This window comes from Pipra filicauda, unplaced genomic scaffold (assembly GCF_003945595.2).
Source record: "Pipra filicauda isolate LSUMZ 115617 unplaced genomic scaffold, ASM394559v2 scaffold381_size687511_pilon, whole genome shotgun sequence".
Classification (NCBI taxonomy): Eukaryota; Metazoa; Chordata; class Aves; order Passeriformes; family Pipridae; genus Pipra; species Pipra filicauda.
The window spans coordinates 492,951-512,447 of record NW_024104511.1 but is presented as its reverse complement, the minus strand read 5'-3'; the positions used below and the strand labels follow the sequence as shown (position 1 = coordinate 512,447).

Sequence of the window (19,497 nt, the reverse complement as noted above, 5' to 3'; positions counted from 1 at the left end):
CCCCCCTGCTCTCATGAGCTCCCTGCAGCTTTGCACCCTGGCTCCTCTCCACGTCCTCTCCCTCTCCCCTGTGCAGGGAAGGAAATGGTGCAACTGCAGCTCCCGGGACTGCAACGCCAGGGGGTTGTTCCATATCCTGCTGTTGGCGTGTGCCAAGCAGCCAATTCAGGACTTTCACAACTGCACCTCCCAGCTGTCCATGAACAGCTTGTTGCCCAACACAGGATCTCACCAACTTCTGGTGGGATCACTTTCTGGCAAGGATCACACAAAGCCACACATCCTGTATTTCAGTCCAGAGGTAACCAGCATCCCCAAACCCTGAATATCCACTGAGAGCTCTCACCAGCACATTGTATCATTTATCAGCCTGGACTCTGTTATACTGAGCAAATTACAACCAAAAGCCCCACCAAAACTAGGCTGCAAGGACATAACACTTTTATAAATATCTGTTTGGTGGCTGCAAGTGTGGAAACCAGCAGTTCTTCCTGGCAGGATGAGGGAGAAAGCAGCAGGGACAAAACCAGCCAAACCACTTTTCACAACTCCAGGGAGGGCTGAAAAATTGTTTGAGGATTAAATATTGTCTGGGGGAAAAAAAATAAAAAGCTGCACAATAACAAAAGACATGTTTCCATGCAAAAGCATCTGTATTTCTTAGCCTAAGTGAATGCTCATGCTGTGCCCAACACTACAGCTCCATGTGCTCCTGGTTGGCACAAACACCCGGGAGGAGGCACTGGAATGAGCAGTGAAGGACAAACTGGGTTACATCCACCCTGGAGCTTTGCCCACTCAGTCCTCTGAGTTCCCACCATTTTTGGCCTGAGTGTGCCCTTAACTTCAGGAAGGGGAAGAAAAGGTGTTATAAGAAACGGTTCAACCAGAGTTTCCTGCGCTGTGGGATTGCCCGTTTCCACCTGTTCCTGTGTGCCAAGAGCTCGATGGTTTTATCTGCCTTTCACAACCAGCTCCAACACCTGCAGAGCCCGTGGACACCCCCAGTGCTGAATATGGCAACACCACCAGCCCAGAGATGTAACACTTTGCTCAAGACTGATTGGCCAAGACAACAGACTTGTTCAAAACCACATAAATACCTTGGGTGGCTTCTGTGCAATGTCTTTGACTGGATCAAAGAACACCGGTGAAGCAGCCCCAAAATGCCAGCTCTCAGTCTGGTGGCTCTGGTCAGCTTGGTGTCCACTGGTGAGTTGGGATTGCTCTGTTACAGTTTGTCTTGACTGGGTTTAGGCAGACACTAATGAATTACTGAAACTCACTCCACTGCAAATAATGCTAATTTTTTTCAATCCAATTGTATGAAGGATTATGGTGATTTGCACAGTGATTATAAAATATGGAATTAGGTGGGCACTAAGAGTCATATATTGAAGTGATCAGAGGTGCCATGAAGAATCATAGAATTGTTAAGGCTGGAAAAGACCTCTAAGGTCATTGAGTCCAACCGTCAACCAGGCACCACTGGTTTGATTTATTTCCCAACCTATTTTTTAAAATCTTTATCTATAGCTTTGCTTTGTTTTTAGTATATATACCTTAAAGTAAGACCTCAAGGAAAAGTGGATCAAATCTATACAGCAGGTTGTATAATGTCCTTTTACCTGCAGCTTCTGAGATTCCAAACTCCTGTGAGTTCGGGTCTCCCACTTTAAACACCCTATTTCGCACCTTAACACTTTCTGTTGCACTGGGCAGAAGATGGTTGAATTTTCCCTGTTTTTTTCTCTTTTCCACGTGAAGTTTTTGCCAAGCAGCTGGATGGGCACCCACCCCAACAGCAGCACAGACACTGGGCCCCGATCTGCAGCGGGAATCCCACCAACCGAATCCGGGGCTGCGACAGATACGGCTGCGGGAATTTCGGCGCTGACAGGTAACACGGTGGGCACTGGGACTCTGGGGTTCACTGCTGCTTTCCTAAATTAAATTTTCAGGCAGGAGAGAGTACAGTTAAATAGAGATCACACTTAGAATGAGGGAAGACTGTTGTTGGCAGGACCTCTTACCCATTTTTGGGATATTCCTCAGCAATCTCCCAGAAGTGCAGTGCTGCACTGCTGGCAACCGATGCAGGGGTGAAGCAGGGAGACCATTACATGACACACAGCCAAAGGAAAGGAAAGTATTTCAAGGATTTGTGTCATTCTTGTTATTTAACAAGATATTTAACTAACATTCAGCAGCAGCCCAGTAGTTTCATTCACACAAACTAAAAGTCTGTCAGCACTGTTGTCATTAAAGAGAGACCTGACAACACAGCAAGTTATATGTCCCTGAAAAATGCTTTTATAAGTATTTATAAGTCTCCTGCCTTCCCTGCATTTTCCTGCTGTCTCTTCTCCCCAGGCTCTGTAAGAAGTTTCCATCCTCATCATGTCACTTCCAAACTTCTAAATGAGAAAATGCCAAACATAAGATTCCATTTCACATGGGCACAGATGTATTTTGGGGTAGAACAAGGCTACTTCACTATAACACCTTGAAATACCCCATGAACTTGGGAAAATTAAAAATAAGCTTAAATTTGATATTTAAAGAAGGCCAGAGGAACGTGAACATTTTGCAATTAAAAAAAAAAAAAAAAGGACCAAAGCTGCTGTTTTCTAATTTGATTGCAGGTACAAAAATTCTGTTAGACAAGCTTCAGTTATCTGATAAGGATACATAACATTAACCCTGATAGATGTGTATCTGATATTGATACATAACATTAACCCTGACAGATGTGTATCTGATATTGATACATAACATTAACCCTGACAGATGTGTATCTGATATTGATACATAACATTAACCCTGATAGATGTGTATCTGATATTGATACCTAACATTAACCCTGACAGATGTGTATCTGATATTGATACCTAACATTAATGCTGACAGATGACTCTAAGGATGGATTTATGCTTCCAGGGACAGTGGCAAAGGAAAGCACAGGGGGGTGGATGTCATCTGCCGGGATGGAGCCACCGTGTACGCTCCGTTCAGCGGGCAGCTCTCCGGACCCATCCGGTTCTTCCATAATGGGAATGCCATCGATGATGGAGTCCAAATCAGCGGATCAGGCAAGTAATGAACACCAGGTATGCTGTGAGACGTGCACACAAGTAATCAAAGTAATCACTCCATTTCCTTGAGTAAGGTTCCTTCAATTCAAGCACAGTGCTGATTAGTGTCACACCCTCTCTAGCACGCTGAAATTTTGGAAGGCAGCACATCAGCAGGATATAGTCCTTTCCTATGCTTTTCCCGGAGAGGAGGGAAGAAAGGACTTGGAAAACATGTAGCAGGAAAACAACAACCCCAAATAATAATAAAAAAAGGAAACAGTAAAAATAAAGCATCAGAAGTACACCCTCAGCTTTGCCGAGAGGATGTTTTCCTGTCCCTGTTTTCCAGCTCCCTTCTCTCCTCTTTTCCACAGCAAATCCAGTAATTTTGATTTCACGGTTGTTGGTACCTTGATGACATTTCTGCTTCATCCTTACAGTCTCCAGTAAGAGGCTGGCAGGGAATGCTTCTTGCTTTCCCAAGGAGCAGAGGCAGCTGATGTTTCCTGACCTCCCTTCCTCTCCCGTCTCCTCCAGGTTACTGTGTGAAGCTCGTCTGCATTCACCCCATCCGGTACCACGGCCAAATCCGCAGGGGGCAACAGCTTGGGAGAATGCTGCCCATGCAGAAAGTATTTCCTGGCATTATTTCTCATATCCACGTCGAGAACTGCGACCACTCCGATCCTACCCACCTGCTTACGCCCGGTAAAAAAACCCCAAACAACAAAAAAAGCAGCCCAGAATAGGAGTAGAGTTGCACTCAAGGACCTGTGATTCTCTCTTTGAATTTTTGTCTCTAAAGCATGTCTGAGATATTACTATCCAGCTTAGTTGTACATTCTACTTACATTTCCTGTAAAGATGACAAATCCTGTGGAGGGAAATCCGACCGCACACATGGGATGTAATTCCAACATGTTCTTACCCAACTGCATTAAAACACAGCAGTCACAAACACGCCAGGCTTAAAACAATCAGAAAGGTAACCTTGATGTGCTGTGTTTCTGTGTTTCAAAGACGTCCCACCACTGCCACAACAAGACAGCGGCTGGGCCACGGTGTGTGCTGGGAATCCCACCAACGAGATAAGGGGCTGTGATAAGTACGGCTGCGGATACTACGGAGCTCCAAGGTACCATGCCATGGGAACACGTGGGGTTTTGTTGTTCCTCCACTGAAATAAGAGTTGAATGCTGTTTAAGTCACTTAAGAATCACAGCTTTGGAGGTTTGGGTTGGACATGAGCAAACTTTTAGGCCGCACACATTGTTGATAACACTTCTCTGCTTGGAGGTTTTTATCGCTCTGACTAAGCTGTGCCTGACCTGGTGTTGGGAACAGTCCTGACTTGATGTCCTTCACACAACTAAACTTTCTGTGACTCTATAGTTCTATTTAAGACTCGGAAGAAAGGCTTTTTCTCCAGCCCTAACAGGTCACCCACCCTATTAAACCACCAAAAATCCTTTACGGATCCTTCAGCCAGTCTGACACTACTTCCATCCTAACAACCCATTTCCAGGTATCACCCCATGCTGCCTGCTCTCCCTCTATAACAAGAGATGTCTCTAATTCCATCCCTGTTTCCAGACGCAATGGCAAAGGGAAGCACAGGGCAGTGGATGTGATCTGCGCTGACGGAGCCACCGTGTACGCTCCCTTCTCCGGGCAGCTCTCCGGGCCTGTCAAGTTCTTCCACAACGGAAACGCCATCGATGATGGAGTCCAAATCCGAGGCTCAGGTAAACGGCTACTCTTCATTTAATGTCTTTGAGGTCACACAGGATGTGTTACCTTGCAGCTACCAAGTACTTCAGCAGGGTAAATGTCTTCTTCTATCCACCTACTCGCAGAACTTTTTGCTCCCGCTACAATGCCAGAGTGTCTTTGAGCCCTACCCTTTACTAAAGCAGCAATTCCCACCTTTTCCCTGCCTTCCATCTTCCCTCTTCCACCAAGTCAATGACTTCAACCACTGCTTATTTTTTATGACCATAATGCCTTTGCTATTTTGGTATTTTCACTATTGCTGTCTCAGTGGAAAGGATAAGACAGAAACTGTTAATATTTCTGAAACAGAGTTAGTACAGAAAAACAAACACTTCATCAGTCACCTGACATTTTCCCTCCTTGCTTTCACCAGGGTTCTGTGTAAAACTACTCTGTATCCATCCCATAAGATACAATGGTGCAATTTCCAAGGGACAAGTCCTTGGGAAAATGTTGCCAATGCAAAGAGTATTTCCTGGCATCACCTCTCACATCCACATTGAGAACTGCGATCGCTCGGATCCTACAAGCAATCTCGAAAGGGGGAAAGGGCGAAGAGAGTGAAATGGAAATGCAGCAAATTCTAAATAAATTCATCTCAGCATCCAACAGTTGTTTTTTCTCCTCATGAAAAAGTCTATGCTATTACTGATTCACTACTCTGAGTGTTACACAAGCAGTGTCTCTAGTGGAGGCTCACACAAGGGAAAAAGATTTGAGTTTTTGTTGGAGGGAATTGGGGAATTAGCAATGATTAGTTATAAGCTTTCTCAAAGAGCCTGAAAAATCAGCTAAAATGCAAACTAGCTACCCCCTCATGTGGCAGAGAAGGTGCATGACTGCCAGCTTCCCCCTCAAGTACCAGCCAGCCTCACTTAATATCAGCCAGCAGAGCAAATGCTCCAAAAAAAAAAAATCAGTGCATCAAAAATCACAGTATTGATAAATGCAGGCCTGTTTCTCTGGAAGTCTGGAGCTGGACCAAGCAAACATTCCATGGCTGGTGAGCTTAAAGGTCTCTTCCAGCCTTAGCAGTTCTATGTTTCATGGCTTCTCAGAAAAGCTGCTTCAGTGAGAAGGACTGAAAAGGGACAATACTCAAAGCAGCATTTTAGCTCTCTAGTCACTAGTGGTTGGTTATTCACTGACACTGTTCTGATGGCTGGAGAGACACAAAGGACTCCACGACTCCCCAGCCACCCACAAGATTTGTCCACATTCCATTTTACAGTTTACATGTCAGAAATCCTCAGGTTTCAGGCACAAACATGACAATGACTCATTTGGGATAATCGAAGAGTTAAACATTCCTTTGGCCTCTCCCAAGGTTTGTCACATTTATGGTTTCTACCAGGACAGAATCCTAACAGGACACAGTGCCTCAGATGGATAAGAGTCTAATTAAGCAGTGCATGCATTAAATCACTTTGTTACATTTCCATTTAAAGCAAATCAATATATCTTAAACCAAATACTGTTTGGAAATAGTTCAGTCTTTTAAAAGAAAATAACTGATTCAGGTAGTGTGTGTTACCTTCAGTCCTTTGGCTTCCAACTGGGAACTGGAGATGGCTGAGCACCTGCCTGCCCATGGGATGTGGTTAATTAATTCCCTTTTTTGGGGTTGTTTGCATGTGTGGCTCTTGCATTACCTATTAAACTGTCTTCATATCCACCCACAAGTTCTCACTTTTACCCTTTCCAGTCTCTCCCCCACCCCACTGGGTGTGTGGGGCTGAGCTGCCAGCCAGGGTTAAACCATGACAGTGACAAACACCACCAGCTAATTAATGTAGAATTCTCATTATCAACAGGAAGACAGACCAGGTACAGCGTGAAAGTGATTACAGCAAAATTTATATACAGTGAGTTTTAGTTTACAGTGAGCAAAATGTCAACACAAAAATACAGACTCTAATTTACATCAACTCACCATGCCTCTCCCCTTTTAAGAAAATAAATATATTAAAATCTTCTTTCTTAAAAAACAATTAGTAGCAACAAGTATTAAACAGTCCTGAATTAAATATTTCAGGATCACCTCCAGCAATCCTTTCTCTAGAAATCAGGGCTTACAGCACAGCCAAGATCACTACAGGCCATCCTGGCCTGTCAGTGACAAGTAATGTAAGTGCTCTAAATCCTGGATTCCACACAGAGAGGGATCAAAGACAACTCTATTCCATTTGTTCCTTCCTTCTCACCAGCCACATTTATGAAATCCTTCTTATCTCTCAATTATGAAAGCATGGAACAGCATTTCAGACAGTCTGAAAGACCAAATCCCAAGCTATTCCTTATATCCCAACAGTTTCCAAAGTGCCTTATTACTCACTCAAGCAGTCAATCCAGCTACAAACTTTTACATTCATTAATTTTAACAAAGTCTCTTTCTCACCCTTTTAATGCATAGGACAAAACCAACATACTGTACAATGCAGTCTCAACAGCTTCACTACTGTGACAGAATTATTTAAAGTGCAATTTAATGCTTACAAAAAAACTTTACAGTTTCAGCTTATTAAAATTTTAATATAATACCGTGAGTTTAAACTAGATTACATCTGATTAACCTGGGCTAGTGTATTTTAATGTACAAGCTTTTACAATTAAAACATGAATATTTATAAAAAAAGCTATATAAAACATCATGACAAATAATACTGTACTCCAAGTTGTATACAGCTTTCCATAAGATTGATTTCCTAAAGGAAAAAAGTTACCCTATTCCTCTTCTGACTACATCAGAAAGATTAAACAAAGACATGAAAAAAAACCAAAACCACTTTAAAGTGAACAGAACATTTAAACTGAAGTTCAGAGAAGCCCAAGTTCACTGAAGTTTGAAGCACCTGTAAACCACAGAACTGTTAAGTACACTTTAATCTATCTTCTATTTCAATATACAATTAATATTCTAGAGTGTTTTGCTGTTAGTCTACCAGAGGTTCTCAAGGTAGAAAAACTCAAATCTGGAAGTAAGTTTTCACATTTCCTTTTGAAATTCCTTATTTGCATAGAAAGCAACACCCTGATTTCACCCCTTTATCCACAAACGGAGAGAGAATTTACCACGTTGGCATCATATCAGGAAACCACATCCTGCCGAGGTGCTTGGAGACCTCCAAATGCAGCCGATCCAAGCTGTAATCGCTGTCTGGGATCAGCACCTCCTCCATGATGGACAGCTGGGTGAGCCTGCCCCCACACATCTTCACAAACTCCACGAAGCCCCTGCAGGTCACCTCGCACTCCCCCAGGCCCATGGCCGTGAGGTTCTTGCAGCGCTGGGCGATCTGGATGAGCTCAGCATCCAGGGGCTGCAGCCCGTTGGCGCACACGACCAGCTCGATGAGCCGCGGGCAGTTGATGCCGATGCGGCCCAGCAGCGCTTTGCTCACGGCGCGCCCGAAGTACAGGTGTGTGACCGGCGTCTCCTCCCGGAAGAACACGTCAAACTCGTCCTCGTACAGGAAGAAGTACATCACGATGTTCACTTTGGGGGAGTGCTTGACGAGAGCGTCCCAGCTTTGCTTTTTGATGGTGTGGAATTCCACCTGCCCGGGGTTCTCGCTCACGACGTCGATGCGAAGGTGCTCGAGGTCGACGTGCTTCTCGCTCGACAGAGCCAGCAGAAGCTCATCACTTAAGATGTAGTAGTTCAAAGCCAGCTCCTTAAGTCCGTGGCACTGATCAGCGACACAAAGAATGCCTGAGGAACAAGAAAAATTAACTCTGTAAAATGAAAAGCAAATATAAGCACAGTTGTTTGCTGTAAAGCTCAAGCAAGTACTGATTCTATTGGCTTGAGTTTCCATGCTTATATCCAAAACCCCTGAAATATTGAAGTTCTAGGTATCCACAGCATTTTACAGAGTTCTGGCCATCAACATTTATCAGTAAAAGATCCAAGTCTAACTAGTCATACTCATACTGGATCTGCTTATCTTCCTCTTTGCCCTTCCCTATGCAGCTTTGAAGCAGTAACTGAAATTAGGTCAGATTCAGCTGAAGTCGACACTTTTCCCTTCTTCCTTCAACTTACATCCACATTGTTTAAATCACCACCAGCAACCTTGTTTAACAGTTAAAACAGAGCCTTTCGAGAATTAAGATATAAACAACATAACTGCTCTTCATCTGCTGGAATACAAAGCACACAGATTAGATCACCTTTTGTGGACTCCAGAAAAGAATACAGGAGATAGACCAGTCCCAGATTCCCTTTCCATAGCATTAAGGTTTCAGGAGAAAGGAAAGTGGGACCCAAAAGCCCTCTGAGGTTTCCAGCAAGGGAGTATTCCGAAGGCAGTGAGCCCTTCACCAACCAGTGAGTTCAGATCTAGATCCGGACACACGAGGGCCCTACAGAAACTGAAAACACTCCCAGTCTTCACCACTAGTTTGTGCAATTTGTACACACTCAGAGCACCTTGCAAAGCCATTACTGACACTCTTTTAATCTCCTTTATCCCACCAAGCAGTAGTTGATTCATGGATCAGGGATTTTGTGTGTGTGTTCCCATTATTGTTTTGATACTTTACAACCCCGTTTTTCACATATATTCACTACTCACCAGCAGGTGAAACGTGAGGACAGCTGCTCATTTTTAGCAGTTTTAGAGTGTCACTGTTGTTAGCAACAAGAACCTTCAGGGAAGGATCATCAACTGGTGTGTCATCTATCTTGATTGATGATAATGACTTGGAGTTTACAAAAACTACTGTCAGTGCTGAAGCAAAATGAGCCTGTTTGGAGAAATGGAAGGAAGGAAAAAAAGTCTTATGAAAAGATGGGCAGAACTTCAGCTTCCCAACCTCACATTCTGCACATACAGAAAGTAGAAAAATAATCACTTCTCAGTCATTCCCTTTCTTGTGCAACAAAGAAAGGCTTATTTGAACATGAACATAGGGGATCTTTGTTTAAAAACACGCTGCTGCACATGACAGAAGTCAACTTTACACTCAGTAATTAACTCATCCACTCTGATTTATTGTTTCCCTGTATTAAAACAAGGATAAGTGGACACAGTGATGAGCCCAAAGTACCTCGTTACAGTTTGTAGAACATTACCTTAGAGACATTCATGAAGCTTGGCTTTGCTGTAGAGATTAAACCCAGTGTCTTGATTGAACAATTCACCAGCTGAGAAAGGATGTCACAAGCTGCTTCTGCTGACTCAGTACTACTATCAACCTGTAAAAGCAATTTTAAAATAATGAAGTCATTCTTCAGTATTATTGAAAAAAACAGCACCATGGATACCCAAGACTGCAAGTTCCACACCTGGTCAGCTGTGCTGCTCCAGCCTGCAATTACCACAGGGACAAAGTGCAGCATTAATCAGAAATTTCAAGATAAGAACAAGTTCAGGAAAGTTCAGGAAAATTTTCCTGAGTATGACTGCTGGGCATTTCTAGTATGAACAGAGACCTTAAATCTGAGCCTTCTCTTCAAATAACCTCATGTTATTCCAGTCCTGTAACAGTACTGGTGCTACAACAGGCAGTGATATGTACTTTTTTTAAATGCCAACTCTCGGAGCCCAAAAAAGACTTGGCAAAGTCTAGATTTAATCCATTTTATCTGCATGGACAACACCTTTGCATCTTAAATAATGAACTGGTTCTCAATTCCTTAGCCTGAAGAGTGACTTTGGACAAGTCTCTGTTTCATCTCACCTTCCCTCCTCTGCCTTGCACGACAACGGCTCTTTCTTCACTTTGTAGAGATTAGAGTGTGCAAAATTGAAGGAAGCTGCCTGCACATGTGGAAATAAATTGCTGCAAGAACAGGACTTCCCAGGTCCAACCCTTAATGCAGCTGACAGAGAGCAGCTGCATGCCCTGCACACAATAAGGTGACACAGCAGACGCAGCTCCAGGCTTACCTTGAAGCTGACGTACTGCAGGTGATCAGCGTGCCTCTTGATAATCTGCTGAATGAGGTCTGGGTGGGTAGACTTTAAGTAAGAAGTGGCTGGCTGGCTGAGTTCAAATTCAAATCTCCTCCAGAGATCTGGGATGTGAAAAACCTCATTCCACCTTCGGCAAACAGAAGACGCCCTGGCTCGATCCACCAGAGTGAGGAACTGGAAAACACGCAGGATCACGTGGTGGGGGAGGCTGCCCCAGTCCATCGAGGTGCACAGGGCAGAGTCACCAAACACTGAGGCATATGAACTAGTTTTCTGTTTTTTGCTTGTCTGTGATGTGTGAGGAGCTTCAGTTCCAACCACAACTCTCTGCCCAGCTCTCTTCATCGTGGAAGTTTCAGGGGCTGTAACGATCCGATGTGTTCAAACGGCAGTTTCCTGGAAGAGCTCACGCACAGCAGGGCTCTAGAAAAATACAGGATATTAGGGGAGGAAGGGAGACAGGGCAGTGGAAACACAGGAAGAGATAACAAGGTAATAAAGTTTAAATATAGCATGTTACTCTGAAAAGAAGCATGTCCATATGTCCATATCCAGTGCACAGATGTTGGCAAGGACCTTCTCTCTCAGTACCTTTTATTTTGTACAACCTGATTTGAATCTGGAGAACTCGGGTTTGTTAATTTACCAGGTATAGTTTCATGTGTTAGTACTTCACAGTACATAAAGCACTTTGTAGGGAAAAAGAAGTATAACAGCAATTTAACTTAGCAGTAAAAAACTGTTTCAGTTTAAATTTAATCTCAGCAACCAAACTATGGAATCTACTAATGATTCCTAAAAAGTTTATCATCAACTACAGAACCTAATTCATAAATTCTATTTAAACAGATAAACCTGGGACAGGCATGTCAGTGTCATATTGAAAAATTTTGCCCACCTTCCCTTTGCTTTTTTTTTTTTAATTTTAAATCATGTCAGGCAGGGGGAAAATGTTTGTACAACTAACAACAAAAAACTTCAGAGGCCACTCATCAAAGCAGGGCAAAGTAAGTGAGGTTCACGTGCTGGTTTTCAGCAGGAGAAAGGACAGTGACCTTGGAATTCAGCAAACTGCATGGATCTGCTTCACTGAGGGCCAACTGCCACATGAGCCAGAGCTCAGGAAAGAGCAGCCTAAGGAAAAGCTTTGCTTTCCCAGGCTGAAGCAGCACAACCTACCCAAGACATTCTGGACTGAATTCTGTGATTCACTCAATTCTCAGCAACAATCTTTGTTTCAATTGCCACTTCATTTCACAGCAGGCTGAGGCCCCTTCTCAAATGTCCCACTAATCAGATGTTCAGCCAGACCTTCTCTCTTCCCAACCAGCCTGAAGGATTTTCCAGTGCGTTTTTCAAGAACAAACAGAGCACGTTATCTAGTTTTTTTACTGAACAAACTTCCATGGCAACTCTCACAGAATGCTTTTTCTGGTCTGAAAATTTTCCATAGTATCCTCATTATGGGGGAAAAAAAAATCCACCCCCTCCCAGTCCCCAGTATTGCAGAAACAGCTGCCAAAATACATACTATCCTATCAAAAACTTCCCTGGCCTTTTCCCCAACTTATAAAACCTGACCTGTCTGGCTGATGAGGTGTCTGACACCCAACCCACAGCTGCATGAAAAGAAAGCATGTGCATTCTTAGGGAAGTGGGAAAGAACAACCTACCCAATTAATTAAGAGCTGTTCACATGACCAGCTTCACTACTGTTTAACCTCCTGACAAATTATCTCAACCACCAAGAAATTTATTTCAGCAGTTGTTATAAATCTTCACTCAGACTACTCAGAGTTCCATTAATGATTGGAATCAGCAATATATGAAGCTAAGCTACCAATACTCTTTAAATGATATTAAACAACAGGTTTTCTTCCCTGAATAGACACGTGACTTACATTAACAGTGTTACTAATGGAATGAAGATGCAATCTCAGCATGAATAAACATTTTGCTACTAGACCAACAAATTATCATCCACACAACCATCTTTTATGACTTTTGAGTGCTTTAAGTCACACGATGAATGGGCATTCCAAAGCATTAAGTGTGGATGTAGTAATTAACCATTGCACAACTCTTGCAGTTGCTCATAGCCTTGCTAAATTTAGCAAAGGTTAAACACCTTTTGAGTCAAATACCTGTTGTTTGTTTTTCCTCCCCCCTCCTCCAGAGGAACTATAAATTTAGCTGTTTGCTAAATCTAAAGTCCAGATTAAAAAATGAAATTTAACAAATTCTGTTGGCTGAGAAGCTTCTCTTTGCTACTGCTGTTCTCGTGCAGATCTGCAACATCTTGGTTAAAGATAAGTTTCTGATAAAAAGGGAAATTTTTGCTGTCTTATGCAAAAATAACTTGGGTGCTGATTTGGCTCCCACAAAGAAGTTCTGGCATCTGAGAACAACCAGAAAGGGAATTCCCCTAAACCACAGGTCAGGCTACAGCCCACAAGCAGCACATCCACTCCAGATGGATGAAGACCTGATGGAACATGGCCAGAACTTGTTCTTGTTGCTACATCCTTTAGCAACTGGTTATGTCCAGAATTTTTAATATTTTATACTGCAGTCCTTTAAATCTACCAAAATGAGTTCATTTTACTTGCTGTGGGATGCAAAGCCAGAAAAAGCTTCCGTTGGTTATGCATCAAAGTTTTTACCAAACATGAAGCCCCAGTATTTACTGTGAAATATGAATGCTTATTTCCTTCTGAATACTGAAACTATGAGCAGTATATATTTGAAAACACAACTGAAGTTCACTAAATTATAGTTCCACGTGATACAATCCAGGCACTATTCACTGAGAGGTTTACAGGCACACATACCCCAAAGAATGTGGAGGTTCCTGTCAAGTTACCAGCACCTTTCTGGTATCTGAACATCCATCCCACTGTTGAGTCATCCTGTGTGTGTGCATGGAGTCCTTAACCAGAAGGCAGGGACGGGTTCCAGAAGATGAACCGACCTGTGAAGCCATCAACCAAATTAAAACTGTTCTGCAGTGTCTGGGAAACCCCCAGGAAGGACTAAAATCAATTCTGGAACAGAGATGAGTAGGACACACTGCTCTGCAGGGCAGATGTGGAAGCAGAACAACAATATGTGCCAAGCAGATTAGTTTTACCAAACACTGTCTGAAAAATATCATTTAACTAATGGGAAGGTGTCATTATTGGCAAAAATCTAGTTCTGAACTACAATTTTAGTCACATGAGCACTCTTATGCAACACAGATACACCTCTGGATTCTTGAATATTACCTAAAGAAATTACAAACCTGGGTAAGAAGTGTTTATTTTTTCAGCTTGCTGTATACCAAAACCACATGATTCAGAAGAGTTAAAGATATGAGTTTTAATGCTTTGAAATGTAAAGACTCTTGGCTTTCAACTTTACTCAGTCTTACTCCACAAGTATGTTTACTGCATCATGATAATCTTAAAAGTGAAAAAACTACTTTGGCCAATTAAACTGTTTCTGGAAAAAAGATTCATATATATGAATATCCTCCCATGTACTAATATGGAAAAACTACCCTGTATCTTACTATGAAAGAGCATCTTGGTCTGCTATAAAAAAATACACCCAAAACCTCCACATTCAGTTCCCCATTTTACATTATTTGAAGATGTTTTAAGGGAAAGCTACAGGAACAGCAACACACACCTCACTAAATCATGACAGATTTTAAAAGTAGATTTAGAAATGCAAGATGTTTACCAAGTATTGTGTTCAACCAGTAATAACATCTTTAGAAACCTTCCAGTGCTGAACTTCTTTATTTTTCTTTAAAAGATGGGACACGAGGCTTTAAGATTCTCCCAGATCATATCATCACCTTGTGGAAAACTACTCAGTTAATATCAGCTTTATAGCTGTAAAGTGTAACACTGGTGGAGTACATGTGTTATTTATGAACAGGGGAGAAGCAGCTCCCACCTCCTCTGCAAAATCCAACTCAAGCCCTGCAACCTGTGCAAGGAATGCTGCTGCTGCTCAGCTCACACACCAGGGAATTTAAGAGCTGAACAGTCATGCTTGTCTAGCACGAGAAAGTTGATATTCATTAGCAACTCTGTTCGTGGGTGGCACCTGAAGAAACCTGTCACTTATGGTGGCCTTGCACTGCACAGTCTACAAGTGCCACGTGTTCTCTCTCCTGGGAAGGGAGCAGAGTCTGTGCAGGACACAGAACTCATTTTCACAAGTACTGTCAGTGTCTAACAAATAGAAGGTAGGTTCAGGACATATAAACAGAATACATAAATAATCTTATGATTGAAAGTACAAAACACTGAGATGCAATTTAAAGATCCAACACAGAAGTGTATTAAGTTTATAAACCACGTATTTTGAAGCAACTTCCTTACCTAAAGAATGCTTCCAAGTTACACTTGGCAGTAAGTGAATGAACTGAGGCAGCTGCAGCCATGGGGCACTCACATGCATCTGTCTGCTTTCCCCTCCTGTCCAGGTAGAATGCCACAAAAACCTTTATTAGTTTTGAAAAAAATAATCCTCATACTACACACAGTGCAAAAATTATAGGAAAGTACGTTGGCATCAATTTATACATTTTCTTGCTTTAGTAAAGGAGCTTGAGGGTACCATCTTAACACAGGGCAGCTCATCCCACACTGCAAATACTGGCACTGAGAGAACTGTGAGATCAGATTAAACACAAAACTGATGGGAAACAAGTGCTGCAACTGCATTTACATTGTACTGGTCAACAGCACAAGGCAAACAGTAAGTTATTCAGTATTTGCATTATCATCACCACTAGTGGTGAAGTTTGGAAAACGACACTGTAACTACTAATGTAATCTAGGAGTAATAAAAAACATAGATAAAAAAAAAAAAAAACCACAACAACAAACCAATAAATGTTTTTCCTCCTTGGCCAGGGGAACTGTGAGAGATGATGAGCACACATGGCACAGGCTGCTGCCACCAAACGTGCCGCAGCCTTCGCTCAGCACCTGCCCCGGCTCTGGCTGCAGTCACATGGCAGGAGCTGCAACAACCACCCACCCACCGCAGCCTCCTCCCTGTTTACGAGCTCCCAGAACAGCCTGAACCATCTGGGAAGGAGGATCACAAGGCACCGCAGCAAGGGCTTCACGTTAAAATCCCCCACGTCCCTCTGCACTGTTTTAATACTACATTACAAATAAGTTTGTGTCTCGCTGTCTTCCAGCATAAGCAATCACTCCAAGCTTTACCCTCAACCGTATCACTATTTTCTTTTATAAAAACATATCAAATAACTGAAATCTTCGTTGGGATGAACTTTACATGCCTATCACAGGAGTGGGGGAACCCTTCCACCAGTCCTAAACTCAGTATTCTTCCCAACACTTCCCAGTGTGGCTGCAAGCAAAAGTAATTATTAATAGTAAAGTCACACCTGAAAATTAGGAAAAGGACAGTAATAGTTATTTATAGTAATAAATGTATCAAATATAGATAGTCAAAAAAGACTGCCTACAATGCTCAGCAGGCTTCTGAATGTCACAAATGTTGGACTGGTTACCTGTAACAGCTGAATAACCACAGACTACCCCCAAGAGGAAGGGAGCTTCTCTTGCAGAGACCTGTCCTAAAGACCCTCAGTACAGGAGGAAGTTCGTACTTTTACATTGCAGATAAAAGGTAGCAAATTTTAGATACTACATTAGAAAAAAAGTTACTGAAAAATTCTTGTTAGCAAAAAAAAAAATATATATATAATCAGGTGTATACCTAACATACATCTGAGTGTCCTAGGCCACAAGAACCATCCAAAGCACCTTAAATCATGTTAATTTAGGTAAGCAGTAATTTTTATAATAAAAAAGCCCTAGTTATCAGAGATGCAATCAAATACAAGCTTGTTATGCAAATGACAGTGAATTGTCATCTAAGGTAGTTATCGAAGATAAACAGCAGCAACACAGTCATTGAAATGAAACACTTCAATGACTGATGAGGTTCATCAAATCTGTCCATATCCTCATTAGTGTAAAGCAAAGTATCAAAAATTTTACCCATCCAGCTCTTTTCCTCTACAAGCTCTTTGACCTAAACGTCCTGTGATCAGGTACTTTGCACAGCTGCACATTATCCTACTCAAACTTCCTCAAATCCACAAACAACAGCAGGGATTCAGAGAAAAATCAGGTTAAATAACTCTGCAACTTATCCTGGTAATAGAACCATAAACTTCTGCTAAAATTAAGCCATTAAAAACCTCTCCCATGGCAGGGGGAGGGTCGGTGGTGGATGTGAGAATTGGTCAGCAGTGGCTCTGTTAAGCAAGCAGCTGCTCACTGCTTCCCACGTTACAGTATCAGTGCCAAAAAAAAAAAAAGGGGTTTTACTACTATAACCCAACATATGAGAGATTCAAGCCCCAAAGAAATAACTGTTTTCTCTGACTTCTAGATTTCCCTTTCACTTCTCAACAGCAGGAATTAATAAAACACCACAAAAACAGATTTCGAGATAATAATAAAAAAAAAACAAAACCACTGAAGTAACACCACCAAAACCAAACGCAATTCCTGAGATATAAAAGCCCTTTCAAACAACCAAGCTTGGAAATCCTTTGGGATAAAGCAGGCATCTGGGTAATTAAGCTTTAACTTTCTAACACTTGGAAATGAATGTTTAGGGACGTGCCTTTAACAGCTGAAATACCGGTCCCATTAGTCGCAGTGTCTTTAAGAAATCCCAGTCCAGGGAGAGCACTGAGGAATTCGGAATTCTGTCTGTCTGGGGAACAGGAGCAGCAGACACACTGCACACAAGGCAGGCAGCCCCGGAAAGCTGCTACCACCTCAAATCCAATCGCTGAGCACGTCTCAAAAATTAGGTAAAAAACACATTTTAAGCTTAAATCTCAGAAGATCTCCTCCTGCAGAACGATGAGCTCCAAGATTAAGCTTTTTCTTCATCTAGGACACAGCAGTCTTCTAATGGGCGGCATTTTTGCTTCCGAAGTGGATTATTATTTTATTTTAACCAGTCCTCGTTTTTCCCAAAACTGAGCCTCTGAGCCTCCCTCTCAAGGGATTTATCGCATTTTTAGCATGTTTATGACACATCCTCAAGAGACCTAAAAATAAACCACGCTCAGCTGCGCTAGTTTTAACTTTACACAAACGCACTGCGCTTTCAGCGATGAAATTTAGATACTGGTGCTCTACCAACGCACTATTTTTAGAAGGAAACAGCCTTTAGACCGTGCCCGACACCCGGGACCCCTCGGTCCTACCCGGGGCCGCACCTGAAGCTGCTGCGCACGGAAAAGCTCTCTCGAGGGTTCTCCCACACAGGGGGAAAATAAATAAATAAATAAATTTTTAAAAAATCGTTACTCTCCCAGCTTCTCCAGAAACGTTCCTACCCGACTTTAACGAGTCGTTTAAGGGCTCTTGACGCTATAAAATCACTCCCGGGTGCTCCCCCAGCTCCGGAGTGGGGGGGGGGGGGGGGGGGGGGGGCACAACGCGCCGAGCCCCTCCCGAGGTTTGGAGCTCGGGGCGGGGGGGATTGGAGGCTCCGGGCGCGGAGGGCGGCTGGCTGGCTGTCCCTGTGCGTGTCTGTCTGTCCGTCCCTCTGAGTGTCCGCCTGTCTGCACGCCGGTCCCGCAGCCCAGGCCGCCCCCGTGGCCGCTCCCCCCACTCCCCCCGGGGTCCCCCCGCTCACCGCCGCCTCGGCGCGGCTCCCTCGCAGAGTCAGGCCGTGCCCAGCGCAGAGCAGGGGCAGAGCAGGGGCAGAGCAGGGGCAGGACCGCGCTGAGGCTCCGCCGCCGCTGCCGCCCCGCACTCGCCGCGGCCCGAGGGAGGAGCCGCGGCCCCGCCGGGCGAGCGCAGGCGCCGGGAGGGCCCCGAGGCGGCGGCACGTGACAGAGGCGCCATTTCGCGCCGGGCCGGGCTCGGCCCGCGGAGAAAATGGGGCGGGGTGGGCGTGTGAGGGATGCGGGGCTGGCGGTGACCCCCCGGCACTCAGGGACGAGTCCTGCCCCTGCTCCCTACCGGATCTGTGCCCCCCCCCCCCCCGAGCAGTAGGGGATGCTGTTCCCCCCCCGAAGGCCTCGGAGTCACCGGATCGATTAGGGTGGGAAGGACCTCTGAGGTGGTGGAGTCCAACCTCTGACTGACCATCACCCTTGCCAACTAGACCATGGCACCGAGTGCCACGTCCACTGTTTAAACACCTCCAGAAACAGGGACTCCACCACCTGCCTGCATGGAGTTCCAAGGTCTAATGCTCCATTCCAATGTCTGGTCACCTTCCTATGTGAAGAAATTCTTCCTAATGTCCAACCTAAGTCTCCCCTCCTGTAGCTTAATACTCTGTCCTCTCCTCTTGTCGCTGGTTGCCTGGGAAAAGAGGCTGATCTCCCCCTGGCTCCCCCCTCCTGTCAGGGAGTTGCAGAGCCAGAAGGTCCCCCCTGAGCCTCATTTTCTCCAGGCTGAGCCCCTCCAGCTCCCTCAGCTGCTCCTCATCAAACTTGTGCTCCAGACACTTCCCCAGCTCCACTGCCTTTCTCTGGATATGCTCCAGCACCTCAGTGTTCTTCCCGAATTGAGGGACCCAGAACTGGATACAGTATTTGAGGTGTGTCTTCACCGGTGCCAAGTACAGAGGGACAATCCCTGCCCCAAGTCCTGCTGGCCACACTATTGCTGATACAAGCCAAAGGTGCCACTTGCCTTCTTGGCCACCTGGAC

The 19,497-nt window shown here is 44.0% G+C and overlaps 2 protein-coding genes across 2 annotated transcripts; one reads left to right on the top strand and one right to left on the bottom strand.

The window, feature by feature from the left end:
* Positions 1 to 1,166: 1,166 nt before the first annotated feature.
* Positions 1,167 to 5,414, top strand: LECT2 (leukocyte cell derived chemotaxin 2). Its single transcript, XM_027747652.2, has 7 exons — positions 1,167 to 1,212; positions 1,768 to 1,900; positions 2,941 to 3,092; positions 3,615 to 3,785; positions 4,098 to 4,212; positions 4,671 to 4,822; positions 5,224 to 5,414. The coding sequence occupies exons 1-7, from the start codon at positions 1,167 to 1,169 to the stop codon at positions 5,412 to 5,414; spliced, it is 960 nt and encodes a 319-aa protein (XP_027603453.1).
* A 1,266-nt stretch (positions 5,415 to 6,680) lies between these two features.
* On the bottom strand, positions 6,681 to 18,549 carry LOC114002020 (F-box/LRR-repeat protein 21-like). Its single transcript, XM_027747688.2, has 7 exons — positions 18,470 to 18,549; positions 15,148 to 15,243; positions 13,603 to 13,742; positions 10,745 to 11,194; positions 9,928 to 10,050; positions 9,428 to 9,599; positions 6,681 to 8,562 (listed from the first exon to the last, which is right to left on the bottom strand). The coding sequence occupies exons 4-7, from the start codon at positions 11,114 to 11,116 to the stop codon at positions 7,919 to 7,921; spliced, it is 1,311 nt and encodes a 436-aa protein (XP_027603489.1). The 5' UTR covers positions 11,117 to 11,194; positions 13,603 to 13,742; positions 15,148 to 15,243; positions 18,470 to 18,549; the 3' UTR covers positions 6,681 to 7,918.
* Between the last annotated feature and the right edge of the window lie 948 nt (positions 18,550 to 19,497).

What these genes read in the sequence shown, in the direction of transcription:
- LECT2 (XM_027747652.2), top strand. Translation starts at nt 1,167, where the DNA reads ATGCCAGCTCTCAGTCTGGTGGCTCTGGTCAGCTTGGTGTCCACTG. An exon ending in GGGAATTTCGGCGCTGACAG is followed by an intron (nt 1,901 to 2,940) that starts GTAACACGGTGG and finishes TTATGCTTCCAG; the next exon opens with GGACAGTGGCAAAGGAAAGC. An exon ending in TACCCACCTGCTTACGCCCG is followed by an intron (nt 3,786 to 4,097) that starts GTAAAAAAACCC and finishes TGTGTTTCAAAG; the next exon opens with ACGTCCCACCACTGCCACAA.
- LOC114002020 (XM_027747688.2), bottom strand. Translation starts at nt 11,116, where the DNA reads ATGAAGAGAGCTGGGCAGAGAGTTGTGGTTGGAACTGAAGCTCCTCAC. An exon ending in TGCAGTACGTCAGCTTCAAG is followed by an intron (nt 10,051 to 10,744) that starts GTAAGCCTGGAG and finishes TTGCTTTTACAG; the next exon opens with GTTGATAGTAGTACTGAGTC. An exon ending in TCCTCACGTTTCACCTGCTG is followed by an intron (nt 8,563 to 9,427) that starts GTGAGTAGTGAA and finishes CTTGTTCCTCAG; the next exon opens with GCATTCTTTGTGTCGCTGAT.